This window comes from Budorcas taxicolor, chromosome 11 (assembly GCF_023091745.1).
Source record: "Budorcas taxicolor isolate Tak-1 chromosome 11, Takin1.1, whole genome shotgun sequence".
NCBI classification, from domain to species: Eukaryota; Metazoa; Chordata; class Mammalia; order Artiodactyla; family Bovidae; genus Budorcas; species Budorcas taxicolor.
The window spans coordinates 21,063,890-21,091,608 of NC_068920.1; the positions used below are offsets into that span (position 1 = coordinate 21,063,890).

Here is a 27,719-nt window from a genome sequence, read left to right on the forward strand (position 1 = left end):
AGTAAGGAGAAATGCTCATTAAGACGATGTATTTAAGAAAAGGGGTCACAGTCAGAAGGAGAGGAATGAAGACCTCCTCCAGTAAAACAAGTGCTTCCCTCTTGAGCTTATTTTAACTCCTAGGAAAGGTAAAGATTCACCTGTGATCACAAATAATAAAATTGTTAATAGCAGTCATTTGTATTTAACGAAATAGGGATAAAATGCCTCAAAAGGAAGGAACAGTAGCAAAATGTGGGGCCAGGAGGCCATGTTTCCCTGAAGAAAGAAGAGCTTCAGTTCACATCACCACTGACTACTCTAGAACACTCAGGACATGAGAGGGTCCTGAAAACCAACAGCATCTGTGCTTTGCTTGTTTAAATGAGCAGAGCATCCTTTACAAGTCCGAGATGAGGGAAGACAGGACACATTCAACCTCCTTTTCGTGTGATAACCACAATACAGCTCGAGGTGTTTCCCCGTTATCTCTAATCCTTGGAACACCTCTAAAGATACTTCATATCCCCTTTACAGGTGAAGAACCTGAAGCTTAAGGAGCTTGGGGGCAGGGAGGGGGAACCTGTCTTCAGTTTCTCAGCAAGTACACGGCTGAGCCAGATTCTGAAACCAAATCTTACTGGCTTCAAAGCCCACATGCTAGAATTGGAAAGAATGAGTGCAAATTTTATGGAAAAAACAGAACCCCGGAATAATTAAAGAAAACTGACGTAACGGAAGAAGAGGCCAGAGGCTCAACATCAAGTAGAGAGAGACAATCAACTTACCAGCATATTTTGTAGTGTTAGATTCATCCATGGACCAAAAGCAATAATCAAATGCAAATACCTGGATGAAAGAACAGAATATTAAACTTAAAAACTTATTAACTTCCACGAGTAAATCAGACTGAAAAAAAATTCACTGATGAGGATGCCTGCTTCTGTCTGATTTAAAAGAACAAACAAAAACCAGAAGTCTGATGCTTTATTAACCCTGAAGTTTCTTTCAGACTAAACTGGCTATTTTCTTGTATTACAAGAAATACAAGGTTATTTTCTTGTATTAGAGTAAACTGTATAAGAAAATTGCTACTTACTCCATATTCAAACAAACAGACCTCTTGGCCAAAGTATTTTAAATTATACATATAGTGAGAAAAGACAATGGCTCCTCTCCCAAGTCTGCAGTTTCAGCAGATGCAGAAATGGTGGACCAGGTAGACCTTCTATGGTGGACCTTCCATGGCTTCACAAGAAACACTAAAGTGATCAACTTTCACGGAAATCAGTCCCACCTAACTTTCCATGACCCCATCATTTCTAGCATAGCTAAAGGTTTGTCAAAACTTCCCACATTTCCAGAAATCTTACACTCCCAATCCTGGGCCAAGTATTGTTAATATATCAATTCACTCTTGCATGCTTTAGCTTTTTGTATAGTTACTGAATGCCTGCTATGTACTAGGAACGGTTGATGCAGCTCTATCAGTTCAGTTCAGTTGCTCAGTCGTGTCCAGCTCTTTGCGACCCTGTGGACTGCAGCACTCCCAGCTTCCCTGCTCCATAAAGACACACCTCTAACCGCTGTTTTCCATGCATATGACCATCACTCATGTTCCAGCCATCTTTACCACATGCACAGGGCAATGCTCCCCAAAGTATGCACCACGGGACAGCAGTTTCCTGAGATAGTCCACGAAATAAAGATTACACCATGTTGGAAATGGTACATATTTTCCCTGTTTAAGATTTTCTATGCAATTCTCAATATTAAAGGTGCTGAAAAGTCTTCACCAAATAAACCCATTTTTTAAAAATTCATTTTTATCGGAGTATAGTTGCTTTACCATGTTGTGTTTCTACTGTACAGCAAAATGAATCAGCCATACATATATGGGGATATATATGGGGACATATATCCCCTCCCTTCTGGACTGTCCTTCCCATTCAGGTCACCACAGCACATTAGGTAGAATTTCCTGTTCTGTACAGTATGTTCTCATTAGTTATCTATTTTTCAGATAGTATCGACAGTATATATATATTAAACATCAATCCCAATCTCCCAATTCTTCCCATCTCCCCTTTCCCCCTTGGTATCCATACATAAACTCATTTGATTGTGTAACTTTATTTCTCCAATTTCTTTTGATGAGGAGACCCTTTCTTGTTGTTTAGTCGCCAAGTCATGTCCAACTCTTTACGACCCCATGGCCTATAGCCTGCCAGGCTCCTCTGTCCATGGGATTTCCCAGGCAAGAATACTGGAGTGGGTTGCCATTTCCTTCTCCAGGGGATCTTTCTGACCTAAGGATGGACCCTGTGTCTCCTGCTTGGCAGGCAGATTCTTTACCACTGAGCCACCTGGGAAGCCCAGCGACCCTCTCTTGAGTAACAGCCATTAACGTGCCCTGAAGCTAGCATTTCTCAGCATCACCCTCCTATTCCTCAAGCTAACTGACTCAGGTGACTCAGCAGCTGTTTTCTTGGCTGCTTGTCCCAGCCTTCCCCGCTCCCCCATGCAACTCCAATAGTAAAATTCAATCCTCCTGTGGACAGAGACTCTTGAATGTTTAATCATTTCCAAGGAATTGTAAACACTGGGCAATCAGAAACAAACACTTTGACCTGGCCCTAGAAACTGGCCCTAAGGGAACTTTCCAGCCTAAGTCTCCCAACAGCCATATGCTTCAGCTGAACTTGTCCGAACCTCGGAGTTACTAGGTACAATTCCACCCCTGTCATTTGCTTCGTTTCCACCCTTTAAAATGCTTCATACTCCTTAAGGCCCATGCCAATATATTTTTCATCCAGGAAGCATTCTTTGGTTAAACCCAAAAGGATCAGCTTTCTCTTCTCTGAACTCTCACAACACTGTTAAATCCTATTTCTGTGACTCCCATCACAATTATTTTTTCACTTACCATGTATATGATCTGTGCATAGGTTTTACCTCCACTGTTAGACAAAGGTCCTTGAAAGCAGGAACCATACCTAATTATTTGTATCATGCAGTGTCCACAGTAGTTGCTTTATAATTATTTATTAAATGATTACTGGCACTGAGACCTTGGAAGAGAGCAAGTACCTTCCACATCACCAAAAGACTAAGTTACACTCTGAATAGTTTCAGCCCCACCTGTACTTCAGTGGTTTTAAATGGATTCAGGTCCACACACAACTTATATCATCAACCTCAAATCCAAATTCAATTTTGTTATGTATACAAACATTCACTCTGGTCTCATAATAACCAAGGTTAAAATGAACAGCTATGAAACAACAGTTCCAGCCAACAGAGTGTGAAATATTTACTGCAATCTAGGGCTCTTCCAAAGACTTGAGAGACCACACAGGCATAATCCAGTTAATCTTCCTGCCTCAAGGCAGGACAGAATTTCAACACTTCTCCTGAGAGATGAAGATCTGTCTTGTTTTTAAACATTTCCAGAAAAGGAGATTCCACAACCTCCCTTTGATGGCATCTTTATAACACTTAACTTTCAATTCCAGGGTATTTTCCTTTCCTTTTGACTTAAGTCAACTCTCCTGACTTTAAATGGCCAACAGAGGCTCCTTTCCAATTTCTAGATACTGTTTCCCTCGAGACTCCAATGAATTCCTCTTAGTAGCTGCTACATACAGTGAAATCACAATTTATCTCCTGTATGCTAATTTTTCACACCTACCAGAAATTTCCTGATAACAGTTTGCTATTCTGCATACAAGATTAGAAAGCTATATTCACAGTAATGTCACTTGAAATAAAATGAAATCCATTCTAAAACTGGGGGTCTACCCTTAATAATAATCATTCCAAATTCTGTGCCAACTTTCATTTCTAACAAACTAGTTAAGAGTCTAAAGGTGTTTTTGATCATAAAAAGGAAGATGAAATTTTCATTTTAGGCGCTTGCCCCCACTCCCAAATTCAGACAAATGTTAAAAACGTTTTCTCAAAGGGCTCTGATAGTACTGGCAGACACACTTGTTCACTGCCTGCCAAATACTGGCCTCTCCCTAGACTGAATTATGTCTCAAATTTCAAAACCTGTGATCACAAGCATTTTAGAATAGGCACGCCTCAAGCCAGTCACGGAGTATGGGTTATGATTCTACTCAACATTTATCATAAGAAAGTTAAGCCCAGAAATCTGAAGGATTTCCCTAAAAACTCAAAGCAACTGGAAAGATTTTTGCTGTCATTTTTTTCTTTAACAAAGGCTGCCAGTGATTCCCCCGCCAACCCTTCTATGAAATTCCATAGCACTCTACATCTCCCACAGCTTTAGTTCACATGTCCTGTTTCACGGCTTAGTTCTTCTTGTGTGGGTCTCAGCTCCACTTAAAGGCAAACCTGTTGGGGCCAGGGGCTTTGTCTTATGCTAGTGTCTGGGTCATACCTCATACAGAGCAGTCACTGTACATAATATTTTCTCAATAAATAAACATAATACCAGGAGAAGAAGTTGAAATGCAGACAAGAACACGGAATGGACATGAGGAACTTTTAGGAAAAAGTAGAAGTTCAAACTGCAAGACAGATTTTTAGATGTTTCATTACTTTCAGATGCAGGTTTTTGGGGAACTTGTTGCCTTTAAAGGTCAAATACAGATTTGGTCACTAGATGAGTCCTCTCCGGCACCATCATTCCAGGGTTCACGAGCATAAACTAGTATGACCACATCAAGTATAATTATTTGTTGTGAGAATAATTATTTGGTATGACTTATGAAAATAGTATGTAAAGTTTAAAATAATTTATCTTAGGTAGCATGATCATTTCCCCTGCTATCTTGTTAGTACTATAAATAAACTAGTGTTCACAAACAATTATCTTTCTTTTCCTGGCTTAAAAAAAATTAATTATTTAACTTAATCACAAAGGTTTGTAACAAAAGAGGACTTGGTTTTCTTAGGTCTTAAAGAAATTTTGATTTTCTCACACAGAAACCATTGACATTTCCAGTTGCCAATGGGAAGGAATAGTTAGGGAGTTTGGGATAGTCATGTACACACTGCTGTATTAAAAGAGGATAACCAACAAGGTCCTACTATATAGCACAAGGAACTCTGCTCAATGTTATGTGGCAGCCTGGATGGGAGAAGGATTTAGAAGAGGACGGATAGATATGCACGTATGCCTGAGTCCCTTCACTGTTCACCTGAAACTATCACAACGTTGTTAATCGACTATACCCCAGGACAAAATAAAAAGTTCAAAAAAAATCATTGACATTTCAAAAGAGATAACTATTTTCCTGAGAGTTATTCTTTGGAAACTAACCACTTCAAATAACAAGGAAATAAATCACTTTTTCTGAAGCCAGCACATTATACTAGAGAAATATATTTATTCAAGACTTCTAACTAATTTCACTAGAATTCCTAAATATTTATTTTACCTATTCATTATGAAGTCACTGGCATCTTGAGTATAGGAGATGGGGGACTTTTTAATGCATACAACTGACCTCTCCCCCAAAAATCAAATCTGTATAAACCAAGTATAATTTTCATATTTCACCAATGCCAATCAACACTGTGAACTTTTTTGGTAAAGCAACCCACATTTTCCAAGAGCCTTCAGCTAGAAAAAGAACCAAAGGTACAGATGCTCCCCAGTTGTTTTTAAAATCTGAAAACCACTGTCTTCACTGTTTTCAATGAAATGTGGCTCCACCTGCTTGGAATCCCACTCCCTCCTCTTAGTTTCCAGCTCGTAAAACTCAGACCAGCATTTAATTCTCTGAAACTTGATGGACACATTGGTCCCACTTTCAGCACACTTCCAAAAATGTTCACTTTGCATCTCTGTGAACCACTGAACATCCTGTAAAGTGATCACAAGCTGTTTTCAATAAGGCAGATGTGGTGGGTGATACACACTCTGAGGCAAACATGCCTTAGGACACAGAGGCAGGATGCACCGCAGAGAAACTCCACTCTTATTGAAAAGTCTCATTTCACTGGCATGTCAGCAAAATTCAAATTGCCATTTTAAAAAAAGAAAAAAAGCATCTTTTACGTTCCTTGAAGAAAGAGAGGGCATCAGGGTTCTAAGAAATGTGACCTGTAATCATTTTTCTGATCCATAAATACCAAATGTAAAGGTACTTTCAACTGCATACCTCTTTCTACTTGCACACTTTCACTAATTGCACACTTTCTCCAATTATAAAACAGGTGATCCAGAAAGCATTCAACCAATGGCTAATTGCCACTGCTCTCGGTTTGAGGTACTACAGGGAACTCAAAGACACGTTAGGCATGTGTTTCTGTCCTCTAGTTGCTTTTGGTCTAGTTATAAAGACAAAACAAAAGAATTCTTGAAAACCAAAAACATGGTTTTTTTCCCCAAAATAATTTTTGTACTTTTCAACTCCTCTCCAGGCAGAAAGTGATTAACCCAATACTTTTCTCAAGATAATTTAATTTTAGGCAAAGAAACACCTCCAAACATACATATCAAAGTTTTTGCAAAATGCATCAAAGCATACTCCCTTTCTAATTTCTCCTTATTAAATTATTTTAGCATCTTCTCAAATGTCACACCCTTATGAAACCTTTCTTAAGGACACTATTTCTTCTTACTCTGAATTTCATACCTCTCTGGCCAGACTGTATGTGTTAACATGTATAAGAGAGTCCCTTTGTTCCTCTACATTACTAATTCTAAGAGGTCAAGACCTTGGTTTTCCTAATGACTTTACAGCCCACAATCCCACCAAACAAAAATACTCTGAGAATTTACTTTTTAAAGCAACTTCACAGTGAATGGCCATTCACTTAAAGATGATCTTGTAAATCTGTGTTGTCACACACGACAGCTGCTTAAATAAAACAGGCCACACTGGTGAGTAGGGTAGTAGATTACCCAACAGTACTTGGTCAAAGCCTGTTCCCACTCAACTGTGAAAGTGACAAGACCAATGTCACCCTACAGACATGATCTGTGTGTTTACTGCATTCCCACTCCTTTCCCAAAACACAGGAGCAAGTTCCCCTATTCACCAGCATATTATGTCAAGAGTCAGGCATCTCTCCAGCTCTGAGAGGCTCCACCAATGACCAAGAAATCTTCTGGGTGGATGAGCACGGTGGGAAGTCCAGGGGTAAAAAGGAGAAGGGAAAACGTGGAAGTCTAAGAAAATCTCCCCTCTGACAGAGCCTTGGCTCTCTTCACCCCCTGGCCATTCTTCAAGACCTGCCCAAATGTCACCTCCTCCAGTGCGTCCTCGACTTCCCTCCTCTGTGCTCTTTCAGCCAATAGCTTCACCTCTCGAATACACAGTCCACCGGAATAAGCACACATTTTATATTAAATGAGGGCTGTGGGCATTTAAGCAAAGTGTCTACCAATACAACGCATGGCGCACAGTAAAACTCAAGTCTACGGCAGCTACTGCTATCCGTTTTGACAGTCTCTATGGACGGACTTCTCTCCCAGTTAACAGAACAGCACAGTTTCCATTTACAGAGTGTTTATTATACAGCAGGCACCATCCTAAGCGTGTTACTTTCTCATCAAGCTTGGAGGTTTCCTGAGCCAGGTTACTGTGCTAATTCACTTCTTTAATCCTTACAGGCACAGACACAGTAGACCGGTGCTCTGTATTTGCTGAGTCAAATAAAGAAAAATGAAAAGGCAAAGAAGGTTCATACGGCCATGAGAAGAGAGCTGCTACAGTTCACCGAGTTCCTCATCAAAAGGATCAACACAAGCCTCACTGTGTACTTCCTAGCCCCCAAGTCCAGAATGAAAAGGGCTTCCCATAGGGGGAAAAAAGTCCACTCTATGTGGGCTGGCTGGGCTTTGCACGAAGAAGTGTGTCTCTCTGTGCTCACACGATCCTGCCATCCTCCTCTCCGGGTACAATTCACCCACTGTTCACATCTGCAGACTGAGCTGCTTGCTACTCACAGCTTGTTCTGGCTGCTGTCGACTCTGGAACTGCACCTGAGATCTCTCCACAAACCCCATTTCTCCGGTTTTATAAATATCGGCGAGCCCATGTCCTGTTGGTGGTTACTTCAACTGTTCGTTTGAAAGAGTACAATGACTATGAGAGACGTGGTGTGCCAAATGTGTTCACATGTCACCACACTATTGGAGAACCGAGCCAGACCAAAAAGAATTAAAGCCCTGCATTCGTGCCATGTCGACATGATGGTGTTTAGCATGATCTGTTTTCCACCACTTACCACGCTGTACATGTTTAATCTTCCTCACCATACTGGGAGGTCCAGAGAGCAGGCACCACTAGTTAAATTGCCTCTTGAGCCCCACAAATTCTTCACACTGTACTTTCCACAAACGTTCTCAATTATAGTCATTAATAAATGACATTTGAATGAATAAAGTAAAAATGCCTCCTAGGAAAAAATGCAGTGGGGTAGGGCTATGCTGCCATTCAATTCATACAGCTGCAACACTCATGGGCTCAGATATAAAGGCAGAAATGTAAGGGGTGGCAGCAGAGTGGCTGCATTTAACAGGGTAAGAGAAACTGAGCAAAAACCTCAGGATGGATACTAAAAAGAAGTTCCATATTCAGCTATGTGTTTGGTCTGAAACAGAAATATGATCCAAGCTACAAATGTAATTTAAATTGGTGTCTGTAGGCACACTCAAAAGTCAAGAGATAAAGCAATTTAAATAATGTTTTAATTTAACCTAATACACTTTTAAAAATATTTACTTCTTCCCTCATACCAAGTCTTTGATGTCTGGTGTGTATTTTTACACTCACAAAAATCTCAGTTTTGACTAGCCACATAGCACATGTTCAAATGCTACGTGTGGCTAAGTGGCTGCTGTACTGGACAGAACAGGTCTAGAACTCACCTCATTTCAGGCCACCACTCAGTTTTCAGAAATGCACAAAGTGAATGATGAAAATGATGGTGGTCACAGACTGCAAAATGAGTCTGAATGAAACTGCACTTCAGATGGCATAAGCTGTATAGAGTGATTTCTCCCTCCTTATTTCTGAGCCTTTTTTGGTAAAGTCAGGTTTTTTGGTACGGCAGTATGACCCTTGAAAGGATACTGCCTCCAAAAAGTAACAATTTTATTTTGTTATGCTGTCATTTTCTCCTGTTCAAGATTTTGCCAACAAACTTATGTAATTCGAAGAGGGGGGTAAAAAAGAGGGATTAAACACCCTTAAATTCAATAGTTCCTAACAGGGCTTGTAAATAAAAAACAGGAAGATCCCTTGGAGAAGAGCATGGCAACCCACTCCAGTATTCTTGCCTGGAGAATCCCATGGATAGACGAGTCTGGTGGGATATAGTCCATAGGGTCACACAGAGTCAGACACAACTGAGCTACTAAGATTTTCACTTCAAAGTGAGTTTAATGAGTAAGATCAAATTGTTCAAAAGACTCTTACATTAACTTATAGAGATGTTAAAATGATGATCATGGCTTTAAAAATGAGCAAACGGTGTAACGAAGAATGTGATTGTAAACAAAGTGATCTTGCAGATATTAACTTCTGCTTCAGACTCTTCCTTCTTACTCTTTCCTGTTTTCTTCACTCCATAAAACCCCCAAACCAGAAAAACCACTTTACAAGACAGTAGCAGCAATCAGAAGGCCTAGAATTGCAGCCCAAAGCTCTTTCACTGGATGGTCTGGGCCAATTCACTCCTTAAGCCTCCATCTCCTTAGTCTCAGACTCTGAATGGGCTCAGTTCAGACATTTCTTCCAGCTCCAAAGTGCTCACTTGGCACATGGATAGTCCTCAACAAATACTGAAGGGTGAAGAAGAAAACAGAAAAAGGAGGAAGAATTCATTTGTTTTTCTCTGCATGTGTTTCCGTGTAGCTCCCTGGGAAAGTAAGATACTTGTGCCAGAGATGACAGAGGCATGAAAAGCGAAGTGTCCGAGAACATGTCTGACATTCAGAGGGCCGTCAGGGAGACCTGGAACTGGGCTTTGAAAGGCAAAGCTCCTATGACTGGGACATTTTCCTGGTTTCCATCAATAGAGCGTGCATAACACATATCTAGACAAAGATCTTCACACACATACAATAAGGAAAAACACACCTATCTCAACTCTGAAAATTCTGAGACAAAGGCTCTTTATTTTAAATTAACAAGGAGGCATAAAGCAGGTGTCTCTATGTTTGTCTAAAAGCTTATTTTTCTTTTTAAGGGAAGTAGAAGGCAATGGCACCCCACTCCAGTGCTCTTGCCTGGAAAATCCCATGGATGGAGAAGCCTGGTGGGCTGCAGTCCATGGGGTCGCCAAGAGTCGGACATGACTGAGCGACTTCCCTTTCACTTTTCACTTTCATGCATTGGAGAAGGAAATGGCAACCCACTCTAGTGTTCTTGCCTGGAGAATCCCAGAGACGGGGGAGCCTGGTGGGCTGCCGTCTATGGGGTCACACAGAGTCGGACACGACTGAAGCGACTTAGCAGCAGCAGAACATGCTCTAATAAACATTGCATGATATGCTACTGGTGAAAGGATTAAATGGTATGCACTAGGCCCATGCCGAAATAAATGTTTCTCTACTCTGGAGTACAAATTTACAAAATGTAACACCAAAAAGAAAATCCAAATAAGTAGTACAAAACAATTTATACAAGGATACATTTGTGGAAATTTCTCTTTCTATTGTACATGCACGTGCAATTTGAAAAAAATGTTCAATCTTACTCTCCAGTTCAACCAGAAGAATATTTTTTCCTTGTCCTAATACAACACTAGAAAAAATAACTTTTAAGAACAAAAGAAACACAATTCGGCGAGAATAGTTTAAGTGTCCTTGGTGTCACCATGAGCAGCAGCACCACTGGGGTACCTGAGACAAATCCATGGGATTTTCCAGGCAAGAGCACTGAGTGGGGTGCCATTGCCTTCTACTTTCCTTAAAAAGAAAAATAAGCTTTTAGACAAACATAGAGACACCTGCTTTATGCCTCCTCGTTAGTTTAAAATAAAGAGCCTTTGTCTCAGGTTTCTCTTCTGAGTTTTCACTGACTCTTCCCCATCCATTCCCGAAAACAGGATGGGACCCTGCTCACCCCTATTTTCTCACGTCTTCTATCCTACTTAACCCTTTCTTCCTTGACAACATAATCAATCGCTCTTCCTTTACCTCCTATCTCCTTCCCATCAGGATGTACCTGACCTTTCTAGGGCAGACTACAAACTGTGAATTACCTGCTAGGCGTCTCTCAGATGCTTTGCCATCATTTCTAATTCAATTCATTCTAAAACTGTGCTCTTTCACTTTGCCTTGCTCCAAACCAGATCTTTCTTCTTCAGTTCCTGCTGAATTTTCAGTTACTCGGCTTCAAACTCCAGACTCATCTCTGCCTCCTCTTGCGGCACTGTCTTCTCCCACGTGCTATCAGCATCCAAGTCCTGGACACTTTCGCTCTGCAATGTTCTGATCATTCTTCCCTTCCTCTTCTCTCATGGCACCGCACCAATACAGGCCCTCACTATCTCTCATTGTATTGAAAAAGAGGTAATGAATTTACCTTGTCCCTGGCTCATTTTATTGAATACCATCCTTTTCCCACCCACTGACCAAACCCAATTTATTTTAAGCTCTGCTTTCAGATTAACCTGAAAGGGAGTTTGAATCAGGCCACTGTTTTGTTCAAAACAGAGACACGGAATGTATCGAGATGCAATCCTGGTATCAAGGCCCTCCACAGCAGGATTTGGTTTCAACCTCCTCCTCTTTTTTTTTTTTTTGGCCATGTCACACAGCTTATGGGATCTTAATTCCCTCACCAGGGATTGAAATCATGCCCTTGGCAGTGAAAGCTCAGAGTCCTAACCAGTGGACCGTCAGCGAAGCTCCTCAACCTCCTTCTAGCTGTGTCACCCAGGATTCCCTTCCAGGGACCAGTAGTCCAACTCTATGCGATGTCATTCTCTGAATACAGTTGATATTTTCTCCATCTCTTGGCACATCTGCCTGCAATCCTATGGTCAACTATATCTGAGATGCTAATAAAAAGGTATTGTTCATTTTCAACTAAGTATATCCCTAAATATCTAATGTTTCTGAAGCTACTGTAAATTATTGGGTTGCTGTTCATTTTTATTTTCTAATGGCTCATGCTATTTTAAAGGGTACAATCTGTATTTTGACCTTTTTCCTGCCACCCTACCACTTGTAAGTTCTAGAAGCTTATTCAGAGATTCTTTAATGTTTATCAAATACATGACCTTATTGTCTACAAATAAAGATGCTTTTGCTTCCTCCATTCTGATCTGAATTTCTTTTCTCTTTCTTGCCTAATTACACTGGCTAAGAAGTCCAGTCAATGCTGAAGAGAAGTGGCTAAATCCTCACCTATTTTGCATCTTTGGATGGAAAGTGTTCAGTCTTTTACTATTAAATATGATGACAGCTGTATATGTTTAATACATGCCCATTACCACCTTGAGGAGGTTTCTACCTGCTACAACCTGCTGCAAGTTTATAACATAAACAAGAGTTGAACTTTGTCAAATGCTTTCCACATCGTTTTTTCTATTTTATTCTGTGAATAGCAAGTACATCTATTTTTTTATAATTAACACTTTATGTTTTAAAGCAGTTTTAGGTTTACAGAAAAACTGATCAGCTAGTGCAGAGTTGCCATATACCCCCTCTTCGCAAACACCCCCTCAGCAGTTTCTGTGGTTACTAATAACTTGTATTAGTTATGCTATATTTATTATAATCAATAAACCAATACCAATACATTATTAACAACTAAACGCCATACATCAAGGTTCACTCTTTTGAGTTATACAGTCCCATGAGTTTTGATAAACACCTAATGGCTTATATCTACCTTTATAGCAGCATACAGAACAGTTTCACTGCTCTAAAAATCCTGTACTTAACCTATTTATTCATCTCTCCTCTCCTCTCACTCCTCCTGGCAGCCACTGATTTTGCCCCTATTTCTCTGAAGGCATCCAAGTTTGCATTAAATTTTAATTTGGATTTAAAGTGGATCTGGCATATTCTAAGTGCTGAATTAAAGACAGCTACTATTAATAGAAACAATGAAAATAGCATAGCATTCTAAGAGTACAGTTCCAAAGATAGATAAGAAGACTGTGAGACTTCTTTCCGGTATAGCAGTTGGGTAGGAACAGTGATAACTCAACCAAATATTCCGAGAGACAGCCCCTCCTTTCTCCTAATCACACCTCTACCTTAGAATATTTTTAAGTAAAACGTGCAAAATCCTCACACATAATACAAACAGAAAATACAATAGGGAAGTGATTATTATTTACCATCATCATTAGGCATGATTTCAATAATCGTCTGAACACAGACTACCGGAAAAGGCAGATATTACTCAGGAAGACACAAATTAATGTAATGACAAGAAAATCCAAATTGCTGGTGAGATTTGTAAGGTCCAATGGGCACTTTCCCTCTGGGGACAGGCCACAGAAGAGGATCAGGATTACAACCCAGCAGGGCATTTGGGTCTCCTTGAGAACGGAACTAGGACAGAGTGTTTCCTCTGGCTCAGTTCAGTCGTTCAGTCTTGTCCGACTCTGTGCGACCCCATGGACTGCAGCACGCCAGGCCTCCCTGTCCATTGCCAACTCCCAGAGTTTACTCAAACTTATGCCCATTGAGTTGCTGATGCCATCCAACCATCTCATCCTCTGTCACCCGCTTCTCCTCCTCTCTTCAATCTTTCCCAGCATCGGGGTCTTTACTAATGAGTCAGTTCTTCGCATCAGGTGGCCAAAATATTGGAGTTTCAGCTTCCGCATCAGTCCTTCCAATGAATATTCAGGATTGATCTCCTTCAGGATGGATTGGTGGGATCTCCTTGCTGTCCAAGGGACTCTCAAGAGCCTTCTCCAACACCACAGTTCTAAAGCATCAATTCTTTGGCGCTCAGCTTTCTTTATAGTCCAACTCTCAAACATAGCTTTGACTAGATAGACCTTTGTTGGCAAAGTAATGTCTCTGCTTTTTAATATGTCTAAGTTGGTCATAACTTTTTTCCCAAAGGGCAAGCATCTTTTAATTTCATGGCTGCAGCCACCATCTGCAGTGATTTTGGAGCCCCCCAAAATAAAATCTGTCACTGTTTCCATTGTTTCCCCACCTATTCTCTGGCTTAGTCTTTAGCAAAGTGGTTCTGTCCACCAGTGAAGGGAACACATAATTTAGCTAAACTTGAACCTTCTTTCTACTAAACTGGTGAAGTGTCCTTCTGGTACAATAGGTCTTTCTTTTTTTTCTTCATTCATTCAACAGTCATTGTGTAGATGCCATGTACAGGTTCAAGTATAGGTTTTTAATATTTTGCCCGGTCTTAGCTGTCAGTTCTGCAGAAGTCAGAACAGGACTTTCCATCCTATGTGTCTGACAGACAGTTTCTTCTTGCTTTTATGTTACACTATGCACATGTTCTGTACTCCAACCCCATTAGAATGCTAGGATCTGGTCTGGTTCACGCAGCACTTGGCCCCTGCCCAGAATATTTGTTAAATGAAACCAACTTGTCTTCTTTGATGCTTTTACTAATTATGCATGTCAAAATCTCACTGTCTGAAATAAGTAAAAGTTCATGCTTATATAGTCATCATTAAAAATATGTTTCCCATTTGCTTTCAATATTCACAGTTTCTGCACGAAAAGACCTTATCTATCATAGCGTCTTTTTAAAAAATTTCAGTTTGCTATGTCATTGATTTGAATTTAAGATGATCTTCATACTTTCTAGATGTGCCTTACGGCATGTGCATGCGCACACACACACAGTGTGTGCTTGCATGTATATATATATTTACATTTAATGCCATTCATTTAATCTTGGAAATTGCATGACACTTCATAGGAACTACTACTAGAACACCTAGTGAAAGCACGAAACTCTCATATATCAGGTAGAAGGCGATGGCACCCCACTCCGGCACTCCTGCCTGGAAAATCCCATGGACGGAGGAGCCTGGGGGGCTGCAGTCCATGGGGTGGCCAAGAGTTGGACACAACAGAGCGACTGCACTTTCGCTTTTCACTTTCCTGCATTGAAGAAGGAAATGGCAACCCACTCCAGTGTTCTTGCCTGGAGAATCCCAGGGACAGGGGAGCCTGGTAGGCTGCCATCTCTGGGGTCACCCAGAGTCAGACACGACTGAAGCGACTTAGCAGCAGCAGCAGAAAGTAACCAGAACATTTCTGTATATAAAGCAATTAGTGATTTTTTTAAAATGTGGTTTTGTGCCTCTTTTTCATTTCACTGCTTCTCCTTCATTAAGCAACCCTATGTGGAACTGCTCAGGATTTTAGTGCCTTTTTCTGTAAGGAGAGAATTAAATACATCACAAGGTTGGCTGTCTGTTCTGAAACCTTTAGGAACCAACAGCAAGGGAAGAAAGAGCTACTTAAGGGGAGCTCACATCTTTCTGAATAGCAGAGACATTTTTGGTTACACTTTTGCACATCAATAGGGGCTTCCCAGGTGGCGTGGTAAAGTACCCGCCTGTCAGTGCAAGAGATGCCTGTCAATGCAAGAGATGCGGGTTCAATCCCTGGGTTGGAAAAATTCCCCGGAGTAGGAAATGGCAATCCACTTCAGCATTCTTGCCTGGGAAATCCCATAACAGAGGAGCCTGGAGGGCTACAGTCCAAGGGGTCGCAAAAGACTCGGAAATGACTGATTCACACCCACCACGTCAATGATTGCTCAGGAATAATCTTCTAATTCCTCAGATTTGGCCAGGAGGCGAGTGCTTATATTTCTAAACATCATACACTGCCTCTTTCTTAAAAGATTTCATATTATTTGTTCAATGCATGGCTTCTTTACTGGAGCTGGAATTCTTAAGGCCAAGGACAATTGCCATACTACCATCAATAAATATAAAGGATAACATTTAGCATTTTAGGGAGGTCTCAATACTCCAAAAGCTAAGTTAGATTTTCCTTCATAATCCCAGAGATAAGGTGAAGGTGAAGTCGCTCTGTCGTGTCCAACTCTTTGCGACCCTGTGGACGGTAACCTACTAGGCTTCCCCATCCACGGGATCCTCCAGGCAAGAATACTGGAGTGGATTGCCATTTCCTTCTCCAGGGGATCTTCCCAACCCAGGGATCGAACCCAGGTCTCCCGCATTGGAGGCAGACGCTTTAACCTCTGAGCCACCAGGGAAGCCAATCCCAGAGTTAAGTAAGTCTAATCTATCCTGGATGTCTTCCCTTTACCCAACGTGTCTTAGATTCTGACCATATAATATATGTGGGTGTAGCCTGACTTGATCCCGTCTCAAAAACCAAACCAGCATCACTGGTCAGAGGCTGGTTGCATTTGTCCTTCCTTTTGGTACTAAGGGTCCCTTGGATAACCAATAAAATACTCACCAGTAATAGAAATCAGCCTTCACTCATTCAAGAGTTGATCATTCAGCTGACGTCGTGCTTCTCATTGTCTTCTTTTTCTACCTACTCTTTAATTCTCACTGGCACACATGCCAACAAAGGCTGGCTGAAGCATGGGGGCTAGTTCTAATTAGTGGGCTTTGCAATTGGCTAGAAACTCCAAAGGGGCACATAAAGTTGGCAGACGTCTGAAACTCTAAAAGTTTGGAGAATTTTTCTGATGATGTCAATGATTACTAGGACACAGAAAAGATAGTTTTTCCAGTCAATAACCCAGTTACCAACCTACCATGATGTTACCATTTTTGTCTTCCCATTTTCTAGGTGGTGATATTATATAGTTTTGCATTACCCTATGAAGGCTTCCTTCATAGCTCAGTTGGTAAAGAATCCGCCTGCAATGCAGGAGAGCCCGGTTCGATTCCTGGGTCGGGAAGATCCGCTGGAGAAGGGATAGGCTACCCACTCCAGTATTCTTGAGTTTCCCTTGTGGCTCAGCTGGTAAAGAATTCGCCTGCAATGCAGGAGACCTGGGTTTGATCCCTGGGTTGGGAAAATTTCCCTTGGAGAAGGGAAAGGCTACCCACTCCAGTATTCTGGCCTGGAGAAGTCCATGGACTATAGTCCATGGGGTGGCAAAGAATCGGACACAACTGAGCAACTTTCACTTTCACTCTCCATTACCCTATCAGTGAATTATTGTTATTACCATGTTATTTCCTCTCTCTGGGCCTCATGTCATCATCAACAAAATATAAACAACAGCCAGATAGGTTTGTTCTGAAAACCCATGCATTAGTTCCAAGGATGAAATAACGTATGAAAGTGCTTTATAAGATGTAGAGGACCAACATTACCAACATTAACTGTTCATGGTTTAAGTTTTACATTAGAATGCTGAGCTGTCTTCTCAAAAGCAGAGGTGTTTCAGAGGGGTCACTGTGATAGATGAAATTCAAAATTTTGGCACACTTGGCCAGCATGCATACCAAATTCCGTGTAGGTGCTTACCTTGGGAGGTTTCCTGAACGATGGAAACAAAAAATTTCAGCAGCAGAAGTAGAGACGGTTGTCCACACAGCAGCGATACATCAGAAGGAAGTAATGAAAGAAAAAAAAACAAGGCAAACTCAGCATCTTGATTACATGATCTAATAATATATGCTCTACTTCACAAAGATCAGAGCCAAATTTACTCCACTGCCTGAAGCAATAAACTCTTATATTCGCTCAAAAACACAGTGTGGGCATAATAAGTTTCTTCCTTGGCTTAATAGAATCTATCCAGTCATTCAGTATTTTTAATGATTATAAAATAGCCAACAAAAAGAGCATCAGAAAAAAAAGAAAGAAACATGCTGCAATCATATTGCTTGTGGTTAAATACCTCAAAATCAATTTTCATATTTGAATTTTTTTTAAATTGACATATATATATATATATATATATATCTCCTTTGAAAAATAATCAATATGGGATTTCTCCCCCACTTAGAAAGCATTGTTTAGATGACAATTTTCACATATTTCAACTCTGAGTATAAATTTAAAAGCAAATTGAATCCTTATCATCAACCACACATGAATTTTTTTATCATTCAATTTTGCATTAAAAAAAAAAACCCTCTGCATCCAGTAAAATCTCTGAAAAGGAAATAGTTTTCAAACTAACAAACCATTAGACTAACTTCGGTAAATGTTTTGATTGTGTACAAAGTTAAGGAGCTGAACTATGATTAATATGGTATGTAATTCTATCACAGGGGCTTGGCCTTCTGGATGTAGTTATTCTTAACCAGTCTCCAATACCATCTCCATTAACAAAATGATTGTTAAAAAGAAATGGGGGTTTTTCCTGTGGCTTTAACCTTTCTTCATAGGGAATAGAACCATGAGAATTAAAAAAAAAAAAAAAAAGATTTTCCTGGGCAGAGAGTATGGGAACTAAAAGGTATAGGCATGAACAGCACATTGCCCTTTCTCCATCATTGTGTTCAACTGCAACCAAGATTGCTGGCAGAAACATAAATAACCTCAGAAATGCAGATGACATCAATCTTAAGGCAGAAAGCAAAGAAGAACTAAAAAGCCTCTTGATGAAAGTGAAACAGAAGAGTGAAAAAGTTGGGTTAAAACTCAACATTCAGAAAACTAAGATCATAGCATCTGGTCCCATCACTTCATGGCAAATAGATGGGGAAACAGTGGCAACAGTGACAGCCATTATTTTGGGGGGCTCCAAAATCACTCTAGATGGTGACTGCAGCCGTGAAATTAAAAGATGCTTGCCCCATTGGAAAAAAGTTATGACCAACCTAGACAGCATATTAAAAAGCAGAGACATTACTTTGCCAACAAAGGTCTGTCTAGTCAAAACTATGGTTTTTCCAGTAGTTGTGTATGGATGAGAGAGTTGGACTATAGATAAAGCTGAGTACTGAAGAATTGATGCTTTAGAATTGTAGTGTTGGAGAAGACTCTTGAGAGTCCCTTGGACTGCAAGGAGATCCAACCAGTCCATCCTAAAGGAGATCAGTCCTGGGTGTTCATTGGAAGGACTGATGCTGAAGCTGAAACTCTAATACTTTGGCCATCTGATGAGAAGAGCTAACTCATTAGAAAAGACCCTGATGCTGGGAAAGATTGAAGGCAGGAGGAGAAGGCAATGACAGAGGATGAGATGGTTGGATGGCATCCCCGACTCAATGGACACGAGTTTCAGTAAACTCTGGGAGTTGGCAATGGACAAGGAGGCCTGGCATGCTGCAATCCATGGGGTTGCAGAGTCAAACAAGTGAGCGACTGAGCTGAACTGAACTGAACTGTGTTCAATATCTGTCCCAGAACTATGAGGCCCCCAAATAAAACCCAGAGCTCAATATCAAGAAAAGAAACTCCATGGATTCCACGATTAGGTAGATAACCCTAACCTTTAAATCTACGGAAAGAAAATCATGACCTTTCTTCTAATGATGAAGGTAAAGAATTATCTTCTTGAAATTCCATGAATTAGCTAAAAAGAAATGAATCCTTATATCATGACCGCAGGCAGCGACAAGAGGAATGTGATTTTTGTCTTCAGGTTTCAGAGGGAAACTACCTAGAAAAACTGGTATCTCAAGCTGCTATTAAGAAGTTTCAACACTCTGTGCATCTATCCTTTTAAACAAGACAAACATTCATGGATGTTGTTATAACAATGCATGCATGTTTTTAAATATAAGAGAGCCATGGGTCTCTGCTCTGTACATAAAACTTGAGGTTTCTTCCAAGAAAATTTCTTTAAGTGGAACAACTGCTCTAAAAGGCATCTGTTCTGAACAGGTAGAACAATAATAATAATAATAATAATAAAAACCTCACTCACAGTACTTTTGATAAAGCCCTCTCTTATATTGCCTGCTTTATTTTTTAAAAGCCATTTAAATCACGGCTTTATTTAGCAGGGTAAAGAAAAGCCGCTTGACTTGGCCTACAATAAACCAACCATATGAAACAGCATGGGACAAATTAGTAAAATATATGTTTCACGTTAAGGCTACAATGAACCAAGGAATCAAATGGGGGTGGAACATGCTCACAGAAATCCCAGGGATTTCCCCAGGGTTCTCCTGTGCTTCACGACTGTATAATAATCATCACCAGCAGCAAAGAGTAAGTGCTGGTTTTTAGCCAGTAGTACGCTGACCTCCTTTGGCATCCAATAATAAAGCGATCCTTTCCTTATTGACATTTCAACACAGTTTTCTTTATTCCTATTAGGAAACCAATCCTATTTCAGCATTTTAAGTACTTTGTAAGTGTATCTCTTTGTCTTAGAAAGAAAGCACATAATATGGGAATGCCAGTATAATTCAGCTACCTTCCTTTATGTTTCTAAGGATGGTCTGTTAAGAATAAATGGAGGGACTTCCCGGGTGGCCCAGTGGCTAACACTCGGCACTCCCAATGCAGATGGCCTGGCTTTGATCTCAGGTCAGGGAACTAGACCCCACATGCCACAGCCAAGACCTGGCGCAACCAAAACAAATAAATAAATATCAAATATTAATAATAAAAAATGGAGACCAGGATGCAAGGGGAAAAGGCAGGTCACTAAGTGAAACTGCCACCACCCAAATTACTCATCATTTAGTTTAGATCAAGGATCCTGGCTGCAGAAGGAAAAGTAAGTCATTTGGTTTATCACAACTGTACTTCATTCACTGATAAACATTTCTTGAGGTTTGAATTAGCTGATAAGAAACTAAGCATCCTAATCCAGAACCATAGTTTACTGCCCCATTTCCAGAGGCTCTGTATCATTTTCTGGTAATTGCGAAGAAAAAATTTTCCAACATGAGTAACACTGATACTATAACCAAATGCAGCAGGTTATCCTTCGAGGGGAAAAAAGGAAAAACTAATGTGATATTGTAATGTAAAGATAAAAGTTTTCTCTCATGTATCTATGAAAAAAGATGAATATAAACATCTATCATGAACATAATCAATATTAAAAGTATATATTTTTAAGTTACAGCCTTTGTTGGTTATATCAATAAAGTCTTAACAAAGAGTTCCTTCTAATTCTCAATTAGGTCCAGGTGATTGCTGGTACCTACGTGGTTCCTTGAGGGAAAGACGCAATATTCCTGGCTAAGCAAACATCCAATGAACTACAAAGAACACCCCATCAAAGAGAACTCACTGACTGACCTGCAGACACAGGCTTAGAGAGAAAATAAGAACGCGTGGTTCTACGCTGACTGACGCTAACTCTACTTTGTAAACACCGAAGGTTCTTTCCTCTCTCAGGATAAAAAAGCTGATGGGCCTCTTCAAGGTCACTCACACTTCATGCACTCCCCACACAACTCTTATAACTTCCATGCCTTTCACTCACTTGGTCTCTCCCTTCTGCCTGAGCAAATCGCCCCTCTCCAAAACCCAGCTCCAGGCTCCACTCTCAATTCCTCACCAATTGTTTGAGACCATGGCCTTCACCAGCTCTGATAGCTGAGGATTCCTATGGTCAACAAAAGAGCCTAACATCACGGCCACGCATAAAGTCCTATCACCTTCAGTGGTCCTGTCTGAATTCGAGTCTTGTGCATCCTTAAGACTTAAACTCTTGAAAGCAGAGGCCGTGCCACATACTACTTGCATGATATCTCAGACCCCAAGCCCACCCAGTTATGTAGTACTGAACTCACAGGAAGAACTCAGAAGTAAGTTTGTACACTTGTGGCTTAAACATAATCTAGATGTGAAGCCTTTCTTTCATCATCACCACAATCTCACAATTCCAAAGTTTGGGGAAGGTGTCAAGGACTGTCAGAAAATGGAGACCATTTCCTATGTCTTATTTAAATAGAATTATTTCTCTAGATGAGCATTTTACACAGAGAAGTTCAATGGGATGTTAGCTAGGATCAAGTCCTCAAGAGCCTCAGAAGTCAGCTAGACTCAGAAATGCAGGTTCAGTTTGAAGACACAAGACACACACACACACACACACACATACATGGATATGGGACTGTAAAGATAAGCTGGACCTGTATCTGGCCAGGTCTTGAAATGAGGAGTGGGTACTGAATTTAGTAGGCTATATAAGAGTTTAACAAGAGAGTTAAATAAATAAAGCAGTATAAATAGCATATTACAATGACAACGATCCTATGTAGCTGTCATTCTTTCTTCACACCTTACACCAAAAGATGATGCTCGGGGCAAGGAGTCTTTTGTCCAGTATTTACAGCCCATCAACTACAGAGTGAGCTACTTACAAGTCAGATGCCCCCAAACTCCAATATCCACAAGCCCTAACCCCAGTCAGCACTGCAAGAGACACGAATGATGAGTGCTTTCTTCAGAAACAGAAAATTCTCTTCCATGTGCTAAAAAATATTTTGATTAATTGTTGGAAATTGCCAATCTACATCGGAAAGATACAGAATTAAATGATATTTTACTCTTAGAGACTACTCTAATGACGTATACTTTATAAAGCCCTTGATTTTCACCTTCCCCTTGGAGAACTAAACATCAGAGTCCAAGTAACCCTGTTAAACCGGCAAGCATTTACTGAGTACCGATCGCTACACTGAACATCATAGGTGCTTTAAGGGATAAGAGAGGAATGAGGCATAGTCTCTGACCTCAACACCTTGTGAGAGAGACAGATACATTCATGAAGAACTAATATCCAGTAGACTGGGATGCCTGGGATGGAGCACAGACAGAAACAAAGAGTTATATTCAAGTCCACAAATATTTAACACATACTGTGTGCTTTGCTGAGAAACAAATTAGACATGCTGCCTTTCAGACATCAATAAATGCAACTTATACACACAATCATGATACAATGTGACGTGCACAACAGCCCCAGAGGGAAAGATCACCTGGGGAAGAAGGGAAGTTTCTCAGAGAAGGAAACCCATGCACTCGTATCTAGGAGGCGAAGAGAGTCACCCAGCTGACAGGGTAAAGAAATGGCCCTTCAATAGGAAGAACCCTGAGTGCAAAAAAGTACTGGAGCACACAGCCTGCTCGAGGACCACAGCATTGTGCGAGCTCAGTAGTTTGTCCACAGAAAGGGACTGGACACAGGGTTGGACTGTGTTTGATAAGTGGCTATAAAGGTTTATCTTCCACCATGATTTATTAAGTGTAGTTTGAAAATAAGTTCATATACTTATATACCAACAAATGAACACATTCATATATACAAAACTATATAGCAAGCACTTCTATGAGTTATAAAAAGCAGATCCAGCGAAGTTGCTCAGTCGTGTCTGACTCTTTGCGATCCCATGGACTGTAGCCTACCAGGCTCCTCCACCCATGGAATCTTCCAGGCAAGAGTACTGGAGTGGGTTGCCATTTCCTTCTCCAGGGGATCTTCCCGACCCAGGGATTGAACCCAGGTCTCCCGCAATGCAGGCAGACACTTTACTGTCTGAGCTACTAGGGAAGCCCAAAAAGCAGATAAGGTTACGTATACATTTTGAAGAGCCCTTGACACCCACCACAAGAAGAATGCATATGGCAAAAACATTAATGAACTGGTTAATTCAAACAGATTGCTACAATAAAATGCAAAACTTGAGGGGAATACATGAGCATATCCACAGGAACTATTAACTCAACCTAATGATGTTCATTCAATATGTGTGTGTGTGTGTTTCCAGAATTAAAATGGATACACAAAGCAAATGGAAAGTTTAGCAAGTTGCAGGGCATTATTTGATGGAATTACTATCCACTGATAATAGCCTTCCTGCCTTTTTTCTTCTGGTACTTGTCAAGGAAAATGCCTGAATTATTCCCCCTGACTAACGAGACACAGCCAGCTACTGCTGTGGGTGACAGGCCTCTGAGAAGCCCCTGGCCGTCTCTGTGGAGAGTTCTCTGAGCCACTGCACAGAGCTCCAGCTTCTCATCACCATGGATGCAACTCCCAGCGCAGGGAGCCTGGCAAGAACTCACACTAGATTAACCAAAACAAAGTTAAGCAGAGAAAACATGGCTCTTGTGCAACTTTCTTGCTGTGTCTTCAAAAGGACCATGCAGAGAAGCTTAAAAAAAAAAAAAAAAAGCAGCAGTAAGCACCAATTCTTGATTTTAAATCAAGAATCAGGCCCCTCTGTGAGGCCATTCTCAGGCTAGTTCTCAGCTGCTACTACTAGACAGGACCTCAATTAACATGCTGTCTGGAAGAAGCATACATCTTATCAGTTTTACTTGTCTTTCAGGATTAATTTTCTACTTATGTGAGAATTTGTACCTAGATAGCAAATACTTCCTAGAGGAGGGCATGACAACCTACTCTGGGATTCTTGCCTGGAGAATCCCCATGGACAGAAGAGCCTGGCAGGCTACAGCCATGGGGTCGCAAAGAGTCGGACACGACCGAGCGACTAAGCATAGCACAGCATATACTTATGATATCAAGCTTATAACTGCATGAACAATATTTACATTTCCTACATTAGGGAGTCAGAACCAAACATCACGCTCCATGCCACAGCCTCATGAAAGCAGAGCTGTAGGCTGAGCAGTAGAGACAGGTAACAGCCTTTTCTGAGAGCCAGTCGAGCATGGCAGCTAAGAGCAGGGAGGCAGAAACCAGATGCCGCGGTTCTATTCTTGCCACTACCACTTTCCAGTGATGGAATTCTCCCACCTCCAGCCATTTATTTTACCTATTTAGTCATTTATTTTACATAATCTCCTTTCTTCCATCTGCCATACCTACAGCTGCACTGCTGACGCCAGATGCTTGTGGACTTTGCGAGCCTGTAGGACCCCCCTCCTTGAGGGCTGTGGGACCAAGACATCCCTGACTCAGCAGCCCACATGTGCTGAAAGAGGTCTATGCAGAACCATTAAGTTTCAAGGTCACACTGAGTTGAATCATGACGGCAGGAAAATGACAATTCAGCCTCCACTGTGGACAGCCCACTAGGAACAGTTTGACTCCAGAGCCCAGGTATATCTAAAAACATTCAAGGCAGGATGCATGGGTCGATATTAAATTACATCTAACCTCAGCACTAAAAAGAAACGAGCTATCAAGCCAGGAAGAGACATGGAGGAAACGTAAACGCATATTACTAAGTGAAAGAAGCCAGTCTGAAAAGGCTACATACTGTGTAACTTCAACTGCATGACATTCTGGAAAAGGCAAAACTACGGACACGGTAAAAAGATGGGTGGTTGCCTGGGTTTGGGAGGGTAGGAAGAGATGAACAGGCAGAGTACGGAGGATTTTTAGGGCAATGAAAATATTCTGTGTGATCTAATGATGGATATATCTCATTATACATTTGCCCAAGCCCATAGAATGTACAACACCAACAGTGGACCTTCCTGATGGAAACCACAGACTTTGGGCAACTATGACGTGTCAGTGTAGGTTCATCGGCTGTAACAAATGTACCCCTGTAGCGCACAACGTTGATGATGGAAAAGGCTATGTATGAGTGGAGGCAGGGGGCACACAGGAAATCTCTACCTTCCTCTGAATTTTGCTGTGAACCTTAAATGGCTCTAATAAAAGTTTTTACTCAAAAAGATTTTTTTAAGCTAAGCTGAAAATAAACAAACCCCCTCAAAAACATAACAAAAACAAAATAACAACAACAAAAATAACAACATCTAACCAGCATTGCATGTGTAAACCTCCTTACAATGCCTATCCATCCCAGGGCATAACTGACTATGCGTTAAGTCTAATGCTGATTCATGAAGGTTCAGGATTCCTAACACTATAGGCACCTCGAGGGCAGCTGCTACTCTCCTGGGTCATATTTATTACCCCCACACCACTGAACAGCATTTTCTTCACATGTTTTATTTACATCATTAAAAACAAATAAACCTTGCACCCACGAGGCAAACTTGCAACATAAACCCAATGAACACTATTATGGAATCCATGAGAATTAAATGTTCCCTCAAGAGTGTATAAGAAAGTGATTATTTACAGAAGATATTTAGAGATTCAAAACAACAAGAATGTCCAAGAAAATCAAGTGAAGAACATGTCTTTTGTCTAAATCAGAGTCTCAGACATGAACAAGAAGCATGAAGGTTTGTAGATCCTCCTAAGAGAACTCAGAATTATCAGTGAAAGTGCAACGGTGGTGCTCCATTTGCAACTTGGTTCTTTCCTTCAAAGGACATCAAGAAAAAAGGAGAAACTCTGTGAGACTAAACTAGTTATCTCAATTGGAACAAGCCACTGATAAAGCCTCCATTATTAATCCAGTTCTTGAATGGGCCAGATCAACCCTGAACTTGTTCAATCACTAAGTCATGTCTGACTCTTTGTGACCCCATGGACTGCAGCATGCCAGGCTTCCCTGTTCTTCACTGTCTCCCAAAGTTTGCCCAAACTCATGTCCCTTGAATCACTGACGCTATCCAACCATCTCATCCTCTGTCATTGCCTTCTCCTCCTGCCTTCAATTTTTCCCAGCATCAGGGTCTTTTCAAATGAGTCAGCTGTTCGCATCAGGTGGCCAAAGTATTGGCGCTTCAGCTTCAGTATCAGTCCTTCCAATGAATATTCAGGACTGATCTCCTTTAGGATGGACTGGTTTGATCTCCTTGCAGTCCAAGGGACTCTCGAGAGTCTTCTCCAGCACCACAGTTCAGAAGCATCCATTCTTCGGTGCTCAGCCCCACAGCGGGATGTGGTGGCCAGCACCTCATGGAGCTACCCCTGGGTTCAGTGATGCTGGCCCCAAGGCCAGCAGAGACTGACCCCAGAATACTTTGCTCCTGGATTTTACTCCATGGGAAGGAGGGAGAACAAGGAGGGCAGTGATTTTATTGAGCATATCCTGGTCATTGCACAAGGCCTTGACACTTTATCTATTCACTCAATCCTCACCACAATAGGAGTTGGACTGTATTACTTCCATTTCTCAGATGAGCAAACAGCCTACACAGCTAAGTAAGCGGCGTGGCTAGGATAAAGACCAGGCAAAAACTAGGATTAGGATCTTTTGATGAATCCCTTTAACCCTACATCTAACCTTATAACTAAAATGGTATGCTGAAAACAAATTTCCTACCATTCTCCTTGTTTAACACCTGCAATAACTTCCAATTGCACTTGGAATAATGCCAATGAGATCTTTAATGTCATCGATAGGATCTGGCCTCTGTTCACCTTTCCATCTTTCGTCTCCTCCTTTCTACCCACCGTGAACTCATAAAACTCTTCTCTGACTCAGAGCCATCACCCACGCCCCTCTCTCTGCCAGGAACGTCCTTTCCCTTGACTCTTTTTTCACACTAGGTGTGACTGTCACGTCCCCCGAGAGCCCTTCCCTGACCATCCCATCTGGAATTCTCCATCAATTTTCTTCGTGGCATCCATTGTACTTTGCCAGCATTTTATTTATTTATTTATTGATAGATTTATTGTCTGTCTCATCCACTTGAAGCTGAGCTGCACTAGGGCTGTGCCCAGGTCTGCTCTGCTCATGATCACTGACCCTGCGCCTGGCACATGGTAAGTACCTGGGCTGGTCACAGACCCCTGCCTCTTCCCACTCTTGGTGCCCCCCAGGCAGAGGCTGGGTCACAATTGTCCTGGCTCTGTCCTTCCAGTCTCTACAGCGCCTGCTGCACAGGACGGAACATGTGTTTACCAAAGACATACACACAGGCATTAAAAAATAACCTCAGAACCACGTTCAGAAAGTAGGCTGGTTGGTGTCCCACAAGGCCATTTATGATGGTCACACTTGAAAGGAAGCCCATTTTTATGCAAATAACTGGGTATGTTTATTTTACTACTGTAGAAAAGTGACTGTTTTGGTTAACCACTAATTTGAAAGCCCTTTTA

General features: G+C 41.1%; 1 protein-coding gene across 1 annotated transcript in view; it reads right to left on the minus strand.

The window, feature by feature from the left end:
- Nucleotides 1–27,719, minus strand: part of KIF13A (kinesin family member 13A) — a 196,567-nt gene that overhangs the window by 98,446 nt on the left and 70,402 nt on the right. Inside the window, exons 3-4 of the mRNA XM_052647866.1 lie at nucleotides 17,384–17,396; nucleotides 768–828 (exon numbers count right to left, since the gene is read on the minus strand). Coding sequence (XP_052503826.1) covers nucleotides 768–828; nucleotides 17,384–17,396 — 74 coding nt within the window. The remainder of the gene's footprint in view (nucleotides 1–767; nucleotides 829–17,383; nucleotides 17,397–27,719) is intronic.